The sequence below is a fragment of the Pelobates fuscus genome, chromosome 11 (genome assembly GCF_036172605.1).
Source record: "Pelobates fuscus isolate aPelFus1 chromosome 11, aPelFus1.pri, whole genome shotgun sequence".
NCBI classification, from domain to species: Eukaryota; Metazoa; Chordata; class Amphibia; order Anura; family Pelobatidae; genus Pelobates; species Pelobates fuscus.
Window position 1 is genome coordinate 12,456,366 of NC_086327.1, and position 11,253 is coordinate 12,467,618.

Consider the following 11,253-nt stretch of genomic DNA (forward strand, 5'->3'; position numbering starts at 1 on the left):
ATACCTCGAATACAGAGTAACACTCAATGTACCCCAGTAATACTCCTAACTGATACCTCTAATATAGAGTAACACTCAATGTAACCCAGTAATACTCCTAACTGATACCTCTAATATAGAGTAACACTCAATGTAACCCAGTAATACTCCTAACTGATACCTCTAATATAGAGTAACACTCAATGTAACCCAGTAATACTCCTAACTGATACCTCTAATATAGAGTAACACTCAATGTAACCCAGTAATACTCCTAACTGATACCTCTAATACAGAGTAACACTCAATGTAACCCAGTAATACTCCTAACTGATACCTCGAATATAGAGTAACACTCAATGTAACCCAGTAATACTCCTAACTGATACCTCGAATATAGAGTAACACTCAATGTAACCCAGTAATACTCCTAACTGATACCTCGAATATAGAGTAACACTCAATGTAACCCAGTAATACTCCTAACACTCAGTCACTGTTACCCCAAATCACTTCTTTAAGATCAACTGATTTTGGAGCCTCGTGTCCCATTAACAAAAAATGTTGACACTCCTACTGTCTCAGTCTCTGTGGTGAATATGTCGACAAAAATTCTGCTGAGAATCTGCATGATATTCTGCACTAACTTTTTGCCATAATTCCTTGCTTTGAATCTCTACTCTGAATCTGTACCCCAAATCTCTGCTCTGAATCTGTACCCCAAATTTCTGCTCTGAATCTGTACCCTGAATTCTTGCTCTGACTCTTTGATTTGAGTTACTGTCATCACTCTCTGCTCTGTTTTTTTGCTTTGAGTCTTTTGGGTGATTTTTTTTGTCTGAGCCTCTATCCTGAATCTCTTCTCTGAGTCTCTCCCTTGAATTTCATCTCTTGGTCTCTGCCCCAGGTCCTTGCTCTGAGTCTGCAGATACAGTTTCTGTTTTGAGAATTTTCCACTGAGTCCTCGTTCTTTGACTTCGCTCCAAATCTCAGCTGACAACCTCTGCTTTGAGTTTTTTCCTTGAATGTTCTGAGTCTTCTCTCTGAGTTTCTACCCCAAGTTTAAACACCAGACCTCTTCCCCAAATTCTGCCCTCAGCTCATACTCGGCACTCCTGCCCTGACTCTTCATCCTGAAATTAATCTTTGATGTGCATTTTCCCTGATCTTGGTGACGGTGGATCCAAACACAGAGCGAGTCATTATATGTTGAATACTGCTTGGTTTGTGGCACTTTGACGCCCTCATCTGGTATATGTTTCAATGTTAACATTTTATATCTGGATGCTTTTCAACACTAGTTTAGTTTCATCAAGGCAGATTAATATTTAAAGCACACTGAAATGGTATAGCTCAAAATATTACTGGCTTTAGTTTAGAAACATTTTACTGACTGTAGGATATTATTGGTTTGTAATTTAAAGGGACACTATAGTCAGCAGAACAACTTTAGTTTAACGAAGCATTTTTGTTGAATAAATCATGCCCCTGACATCTCATTGCTTAATGTTCTGCCATTTAGGAGTTAAATCATTTTGTTTTTGTATATGCAAATATTTGCACCGCCCTAAAATTGCATAGGTTAGAAAACCCTTACTGTACTTACCTGATTCCAATCTCCCTTGCCCTTAGGCTCTCTCCATAGCAAAGTATTGCAGCAATGCTTTCCTATGGAGATTTTACTAACGCTGGATGAGGACATCCGGTCGTCCGTTAGGCGACCAAAAAATGCCTAGCCACCAGGAAGTGTCTCTAGTGGCTGTCTGATTGACAGCCACTTGAAGCTGTCTTAGTATTCAAAAACTGCAATGATTTACATTGCAGGGCGAACTGGGACTGATACACTGCACACAGACCACTTCAATGAGCAGAAGATGCCTGGGTGCCTATAGTGTCCCTTTAACACAGCAGGAGATAAGAATGTCTAACTTAAACATAATTTGTGATAAAGGAAGTTTAAACATTAGATGTCTTTTTACAGGAAATGTTTAGGAAGGCTGTGTAAGTCACATGCACAGAGGTGTGGCTAGGACTGCATAAACAAATTATTTAACTCCTAGATGGGTGAGAATTGAGCTGTGAGGCTGCAGGGGCAATATCTATACACCAAATCGGCTTATTTAAGTCCAAGTTGTTTTGGTCACCGTAGTGTCGCTTTAATGTCAAAACCAAGCTTAAATAATATTCTAGCCTGTTCTTTGTATCCATATAATCAGATTGATTTAGAACTGGTTGCTGTTACTTGAGTTAATTTTCTTGTAATGCCATGTCTATACTTTACTGTGAGAAGTGCATGGAGAGGTTTTACACATATCGCCATGATTTTTGCCCTAAAAATAAGCCTATTTCGTAGCAGTCAAAACCAATGCTGTATGTCGTAATTAGAATGCCAGAAACATGAAGATGATCTGTGTATTCATAGATGCCAGCAATCTTACATTTGCCGGAACAGTCCCACATTTTGGGGCACTGGAGCTGCAAACTGGGTCCCAAGGACCTGCAACACACTATGAAATCTGTCCAGTATTTCAAATTTGCTGAGTAGACCACCTGTCACCCTCCTTAGGGTTGGTTCTTCCCACTTTGGGTCGGTCCCCTCCTTTCACGGGCCGATTCTACCCCTTTGTGCAGCCTAATCCTTTGTCTATCCGTTTTTGTCCTGAAAGATGGGCAGGTATGGTGTACTTTGTAAAGGTTGAGAGAATGAACATAAAATGGGTTATTACATTTCCTGAGATGGTACAAGTGTCAGACAGTCCTTAATTTTACATCAGCTCTGAGCCGTGGAAGATTTCATGTTGGACTGGACAACGTTTTTTGCTCTTCCCAAGCAATCCATGACAAATTGGATGATATAAATCATGGCTTCATTATTCACGCACATTAAATGGCAATGAAATACCGTCTAAATATAAATGTCTTGTTTTGTGTTTAAAGTGCCCACTAGACTTTAACGAGATCTGTGCTCTTTGCAATGTGTTCTAAACCGGCTCGATGTTTATACCATCACATTTTCCTTTTCAGTAACAGGATGCCTGTCATCGTGGTCTCACAAAACATCAGTTTGTAGGTTTGTGAAAATTAGATATAAATGAAAAAATACCTTTCGATGAGTCCTTGCATTAATTTGTTGGGTTTGGAGTGTGTCGTACATTTTTGGTTTGTGGTTTTGTTTTAATGTCCGATTACAAATTACATTCCAAAGCTTTGGACATATATAAATAAACATCACTATATAAAAAATAAGTTAAGCAAAATTTATTTGAAATGTTGAATTAGCTCCATTGCCCGTGTGTATATATATTGACTAGCAAAACAACATGAATGTTTGGGAGAATCTCAAAGTAAAGTCAAGTAAAACGCTCAAGTGCCAAGTACACATTGTCTCTTGATCTTGTCTACAGGCTTTGTGTATGTTGTAACCTCAATTAATTGCACATTTTCCACTGGCACATGATTCTGGCCAATACCTGCACCATGGGAGGATTTGTAAAGCCCAGAAATCAAATCACATTTTTTTTTTACATCAATTGGTAATATGCCCTTTATATCCCTATATATGCCCCTTTAACCAGGGTAACATTTTGTGTGCCCAGGTTCATCACCAATTTTATATATATATAAATATTATTTATATACTTGTCCAATATGCTGTAGCCACAACAACAAATTGAAAACATTGCATTTTATTTATTAAAAGTCGAATTTTGTGACTTTCCTAAAATGTGCCGTCATGTAAGGAAAGCGTCACAACCCCTTTAATCCCCTTAAGGACACATGACATGTGTGACATGTCATGATTCCCTTTTATTCCAGAAGTTTGGTCCTTAAGGGGTTAAACAAGTTAAGTTAAACAAAATATAGTAAAACTGCGTACTTTTATTGGCATTATCTAGGGTTATCCGTGATACATGTACAGAAGGTAGATTATGATAGTTGAAGGATTAGAGGTGGGTACATACTATTGACCTAGTTCCAGAACCTGTTAATATTTTTATTTATAAAATGTGTTCCCGGGACCCCTGGCTTGAGCGATGATGTAGTTTTGAAAAGTCATAGATAATATCAAGCATCAGAAAAAAGTAGGAACCCAGTAAATACAGAATCTGCCCCCTCCGTTCCCAGCAAAGAATTCTTGTCGGTCGGCTCCAACCAAACAGACTCATCCTTCTTCAACTGTAGCACCACACCACCAGTGGTCACCTGGTAGGCGTTGTGTACCTGGTCACAGAATCCCACCACTCTGGTACCTTTCCCTTTCCCCTTTAAGATGTTTAAACAGAGGTTCCCCCTGGAGCTAGCGTGATAAGTAAAATAATAGATGCCCGGTATCTGACATTGAAACTTTCCAACTCGTGTGTCGTAATAGCTTCCGGCACTGGCTGCAATTTTGTCAAATCGGATAGCTTGTTCCTTCCGGGGGAATATTGTAGACTGTCTCAGTACTGAAAAGGCGGACAGAGAAGTCTTCATGTATTCTCCAGAATCCCCCATAATACCTTTTTGACCTTGTGGGCCAGGGATACCCTTATCTCCAACTGGACCTTTTGGACCAACTTTCCCGGGATTACCAGGCAACCCTGGATCACCGACATGAACTTCTATGTTCCAGCCTTCATATGTGCCTGGGAGCCCTAATGAAAAAATGGAAAGAGCAGAAATAACCGAATGGTTAATGTAAGCAGATTTTAACTTTGTATAACAAAAAATGTATTATAAAATACTCGAAAAACGTCAATTACAGGATTAATCACCCTTTCTGACTCCGTTTTATTGACTTTATTGATTGAGAAGCATGGACCAGTTACTACAAATACTTACCCATCTCTCCTTTCTCTCCATCTCTTCCATCTGGACCGTCTGGGCCAGGGACCCCTGGGATTCCGTGTACACCTTGCGAGCAGCTCTGAGAGGTGACGAGCGGAATAGATAAGAAGACGAGGAAAAGCCCAAGCGCCATACTGACAGCTTTCAGCTCAGGTTTAAGCCCTCTGGATGGAGGAAAAAAAACAAAACACGTGACTGTAATACTTGAATCAATCAATAACTGCGTCTTATCATCGATTTTCCATCACAAACATTCAATTAAAAAATCTGCAAGCACGTCAGATGCCTCTGAGCTATAACAAACCCCTATTCAGAGCTTCCAGGCCACAGGATGAGGGTGAGTAAAAATTTCAATAAAATAAACGTGGTAAACAGTTTGACTACAAAATAAGAAATTATATGTGGAGAGGACCATTTATCTTCAGCTAGTTTTATAATTCAAGGTGGCCAAAAGCTAATTCCCCAACTGATGTTTAACTACAAGTCTCACAATGTTCTGACATCCTTAAAAGGGCACTCCAGGCTAAAGAAGACCCATTCTTTTTTAATGCATTGTGAAGATTACATACATTAACCCCTTAAGGACCAAACTTCTGGAATAAAAGGGAATCATGACATGTCACACATGTCATGTGTCCTCAAGGGGTTAAAGAGACAGTTTTGGCACAGTAAAGCACCATAACAACTTCAGCAAAATTAAAATGTTATGGTGCCAAAAGCTCCCTCGAGAACAGTTTAACATAGTTGCCCACAGCGCCGATCTCAACTTCCCCCGAAGTGACATCCAACTTCTGAAATGTCACTTTCAGGAAGCGTGGAGTGCCGCCGGGCAGGGGTGCCGCTGTTTAGCTGAGAGAGGTCAGTTGACGCTCTCAGCCAATCAGTGACTCCCCATTCACAAAGCTGACTTGCAAAAGGTACCTTGCTTTCCAAGCCAGTATTGTGAGTGGGGAGTCATTGATTTATTCTAGATTAAGTTGTTTTGGTGCATAGAGTGTTCATTTAAAGAATTGAAAGTATATGCAAAAACAAAAAGTTAAAAATAAATAAAAAATTGAAGTTCCTATATTTGATGCAAAAGGCTAGGCTTTGCATCTTCTGCAGTGAGCCCTATTCAGACCAGAAAGACCACTTAGCTTTCTACAGTACTGCTACGTTTATTCCATTAGGCTAAGTAGTGCCTTATGGGCAAAACAAAGGATTATGGGAGTCGAAGTTATCATCTTTCTACTGCAGAATACTAACAGCTTAACTACGATTCGTAACCATGTACGCTTGTACAACAATATTTTTAAAGCAATAAATTCATTGCTGTAGGTTGTAGAGACGGTCAGACAGGATGGCTTTAAAAAAGCAAAACTCATTTTGTTGTTTTAAAAAACTAAATAAGATTGATTCAAAACCCTTCCTACACTTCACCCAGTGTAACCAGTTGTAACCTAATGTACTCTGCGCATGCAGCGTCCCTTTAAGGCTTTGTCCACCCCGGTTTCTGTAATCTTCATAGTTTTATTTCCATTATATTCCATTTTTAGCTATATTTAGAATTAGAAATGAGATATTGCTTAGTCAGTGAGCTGCAGAATAATAATAGCTGGCTTTGAAAAGAATTGAAAAAATAATTGTGTTAGGAGGGATTTTCAGCTGAATTTAGCACAACATTATATTTAAAGTGATATCTACATCGGGGAATTCTGGGTCTTAATAGCTGAATAGGAAAATGTATTCAAGTCCGCTTTGTTCCCAGATTGGCTATGTATTGGCCTTCATTTCTAAATTCCAGACAATTCACATTCACAAGTGAATAACTTATAGAAACCGTGAATGGACAATAGTAATTTGGCCATGATATTCTTTTTAACATTCTAGATTCTATAAGCTTTATTTTTACATTGAACAAACATTTCAAAGATCGTGGAAATAAAATAAACAGACCTGGGATTTTTATTTATTTTTTACATTTTACATGTTATTTTTGCTCTTTTGTTAATTTACCCCCTGAAGAATTAAATGTAAATATTTAGCTTATAACACTGTGGGTGTGTTTTTTAAATCAAACTGTTTTTTCACCCCTGCATTCCAAGCTGACAATAAACTTCTGTCATTTTAGAGAAACGCGTCATGTGGGGCTCTGTCTAGTTTATAATTCCAGTTATCTAAATTCAGACAATCCATTAGTCAGAAAAAAAAAAAAAAAAAAAAATCATTTTATCCTTGTGGTCAAACCAACATGTGGACCGAATCAATAAAATGACGCATATCGGGTCAAATATGTCATTTTAACCCTAGCAATTCCAGTAAATACATTGATTCTGTTCTAGCAGATCATATTTATCCAGACTATTTACTGTGAGGTTAGTGATATCAGCAGACGTTTATTTAAGAGTACAATTTAAAGAGTCGCATCTCACTTCGTATTCGAAGTCCGATGCACTATTTGTCATTTGTCAATTTTTTTGATTTTTATAATGTAACCAAAAATCCGGCTGTCTCGAGCAGGAGAATGCTGCATATATTGTATTAGAATTTCATTAGTAAAATTCCTGGCTAGTGTATAATTTGATGAATAATTTATTTAGAATGACTGTAATCCCTTGCAGGGTAGCAGGGAGAGGGAGATATGTTAAAACACATCAGAATGAAAGCCCTTAATATATATAGCTCGGAGGAGAGAAGGGAAAGGCTATGGGACTGCCATTAATATGTATGGCTCAGGGGGAAGGATGGAGAAGGGGATTTGATAAAAAGCATCAGACTGAAATCCCTTAATCTGTATGGTTCAGAGGGGAGAAGGGAGAGGATGATATAATAAAACGTATCAGACTGGAATGACACCCATAACATGTATAGCTCAAAGGGAAGAAGGGAGAGGGGGATGTGATGAAACAGATCAGACTGAAAGCCTTTAATATATGGAACGCGAAGGGGGAGAGGAGAAAGCAGGCCAGGATACAAAGTATCAGATTGAAATCTCCGAGGGGAGAAGAGAGAAGGGGATATGATAAAACGTATCAGGCTTTAATGTATATAATATGGAAGGGAGAAGTGAGACGGAGATATGATAATATATCAGACTGAAAGTCCTTAAAATGTACTTCTCAAAGGGAGTATGTAGTACGTGTTTCTAAAATGCATCAGACTGAAAGCCTTTAATATATATATATATATAGCACCTTGGGGAGGTGGGGATATTATAAACATAGCAGGCTGAAAGTCTCTAATTTGAATGAATCGAAGGAGAAGGGAGAGGGAGGGATTTAATAAACATAGACTGAAAACTCTTAATTTGTAATAAACGGGGGGAGAAAGGAGAGGGGGATATAATAAACATATCAGACTGAAACCCTTAATTTGTAATAATTGGAGGGAGAAGGGAGAGGGGATATAATAAACATATCAGACTGAAACCCCTTAATTTGTAATAATTGGGGGGAGAAGGGAGAGGGGGATATAATAAACATATCAGACTGAAACCCCTTAATTTGTAATAATTGGGGGGAGAAGGGAGAGGGGGATATAATAAACATATCAGACTGAAACCCCTTAATTTGTAATAATTGGGGGGAGAAGGGAGAGGGGGATATAATAAACATAGACTGGAACCCCTAATTTATAATAATCGAGGGAGAAGGGAGAGGGGGATATAATAAACATAGACTGGAACTCCTTAATTTGTAATAATTGAGGAAGAAGGGAGAAGGGAATATAATAAACATATCAGACTGAAACCCTTAATTTATAATAATCGGGGAGAGAAGGGAGAGGGGGATATAATAAACATATCAGACCGAAACCCTTCATTTATAATAATCGAGGGAGAAGGGAGAGGGGGATATAATAAACATATCAAACTGAAACCCTTAATTTATAATAATCGGGGGGAGAAGGGAGAGGGGGATATAATAAACATATCAGACTGAAACCCTTAATTTATAATAATCGAGGGAGAAGGGAGAGGGGGATATAATAAACATAGACTGAAACCCTTAATTTATAATAATCGAGGGAGAAGGGAGAGGGGGATATAATAAACATATCAGACTGAAACCCTTAATTTATAATAATCGGGGGGAGAAGGGAGAGGGGTATATAATAAACATATCAGACTGAAACCCTTAATTTATAAAATTTGGGGGGAGAAGGGAGAGGGGGATATAATAAACATATCAGACTGAAACCCTTACTTTATAATAATCGAGGGAGAAGGGAGAGGGGGATATAATAAACATATCAGACTGAAACCCCTTAATTTGTAATAATCGGAAGGAGAAGGGAGAGGGGGATATAATAAACATATCAGACTGAAAACCCTTAATTTGAATGAATTGAGGGAGAAGGGAGAGGGGGATATAATAAACATAGACTGAAAACCCTTAATTTGTAATAAATGGGGGGAGAAGGGAGAGGGGAATATAATAAACATATCAGACTGAAAACCCTTAATTTGTAATAAATGGGGGGAGAAGGGAGAGGGGGATATAATAAACATATCAGACTGAAAACCCTTAATTTGAATGAATCGAGGGAGAAGGGAGAGGGGGATATAATAAACATATCAGACTGAAAACACTTAATTTGTAATAATCGGAAGGAGAAGGGAGAGGGGGATATAATAAACATATCAGACTGAAAACACTTAATTTGAATGAATTGAGGGAGAAGGGAGAGGGGGATATAATAAACATAGACTGAAAATCCTTAATTTGTAATAAATGGGGGGAGAAGGGAGAGGGGGATATAATAAACATAGACTGAAAACCCTTAATTTGAATGAATCGAGGGAGAAGGGAGAGGGGGATATAATAAACATAGACTGAAAACCCTTAATTTGTAATAATCGGGGGGAGAAGGGAGAGGGGGATATAATAAACATATCAGACTGAAAACCCTTAATTTGTAATAATCGAGGGAGAAGGGAGAGGGGGATATAATAAACATATCAGACTGAAAACCCTTAATTTGTAATAATCGAGGGAGAAGGGAGAGGGGGATATAATAAACATAAATAATAGCAGAAAAAACATAGCAGAAAGTCCTTAATCTGTATGGTTCCAGGTGGAGAAGGGGAAAGGTATGACAAAATGTTCCAGCCTAAAATGTATATCTTGGAGGGGAGAATGTAGACTAGAATATTATAGTAAAATTAACTAATATTAAATATTTGCCTCTTACCGTGTTTTCTCCTTTGGATCTACGTGGGGATATCAGGTTTACTGAAGGCGAACATTGTGCCGCCTGAATCATTTGTTGCATAATTTGCAACAAAAAGCAGAACTTGCGCAGAGCAGTTGAGATTGGTTGGGCTGCAATGGGAATTCCGCAGAACACCAGTTGCCTGTGTACATTTTAAGATGTTAAGCACATTGTGTTCTTGTGTCATTTCAGTTTCACATCCTAGTTTTATTTCTTCCTCTTTGGGCAAAAAGTATCCTCAACACTTTCCTAAAACAGATGATATTTTTGTCAGAAATCTTTTCCCAGAAACTCAGTTTATAATAAAAAGTCGCTGATTGTTAGGATAAAGGTCTGGGGTGGCGGGGCGAAGGAGAGGATCAGACATTGGAGAGAGATAACGAAATCAGGAATTGGGGCATTGAATTGGGATAAAGACTTGGTGATTAGGTGAAAGGATAATGACAGAGGGATACAGATTATAGAAATCTTGGAGGACAATTACATCAAAGAAGAATAATGTTAATGACATCGGGTTCCATGAAAGGATAATGATATTAGAAATCGGGATACGATACTAACATCGTGGATTGGGAACTGGGTACTGGGGGAAGGATAATAACATCGGGTACCGGGGTGAGGGATAATTACACTGGCTACTGGGGGAGGGCTAATGACACAGAGTACTGGGGGAATGATAATGACACCAGGTACTGAGGGAGGGATAATTACAGCAGGTACTGGGGAGGGATAATGACATCTGGTACTGGGGGAAGGGTAATGACACTGGATACTGGGGGAGGGATAATGACACCGGGTATTGGGGGAGGGATAATGACACCAGGTACCGGAGGAGAAATATTGACACTGGGTACCGAGGAGGGATATTGACACCGGGTACTGGGGGAGGGATAATTACAGTGGGTACTGGGGGAAGAGTAATGACATCTGATACTGGGGGAAGAGTAATGACACTGGATACTGGGGTAATGACACAGAGTACTTGTGGAAGGATAATGACACTGGGTACTGGGGGAAGAGTAATGACACTGGATACTGGGGGAAGGGCAATGACACAGAGTACTGGGGGAAGGATATTGACACTGGATACTGGGGGAAGGGTAATGCCACAAGGTACTGGGGAAGGGTAATGACACCAGGTACTGGGGGAAGAATAATGACACCGGGTACTGGGGAATTGTAATGACACAGGATACTGGGGGAAGGGTAATGACACAAGGTACTGGGGGAAGAATAATGACACCGGATACTGGG

General features: G+C 39.0%; 1 protein-coding gene across 1 annotated transcript; it reads right to left on the reverse strand.

The window, feature by feature from the left end:
- Nucleotides 1-3,820: 3,820 nt before the first annotated feature.
- On the reverse strand, nt 3,821-10,123 carry C1QB (complement C1q B chain). The gene is made up of 3 exons (XM_063437172.1): nt 9,979-10,123; nt 4,801-4,970; nt 3,821-4,613 (listed from the first exon to the last, which is right to left on the reverse strand). Exons 2-3 carry the CDS (start codon nt 4,937-4,939, stop codon nt 4,045-4,047), a joined length of 708 nt encoding a protein of 235 aa, XP_063293242.1. The 5' UTR covers nt 4,940-4,970; nt 9,979-10,123; the 3' UTR covers nt 3,821-4,044.
- Between the last annotated feature and the right edge of the window lie 1,130 nt (nt 10,124-11,253).

Bases quoted from the DNA above. Each gene is read 5' to 3' on its own strand.
- C1QB (XM_063437172.1), bottom strand. From the start codon at position 4,939: ATGGCGCTTGGGCTTTTCCTCGTCTTCTTATCTATTCCGCTCGTCACC. The intron at 4,614-4,800 runs GTAAGTATTTGT...TTTTTTCATTAG, and splicing joins TGGAGAGAAAGGAGAGATGG to GGCTCCCAGGCACATATGAA.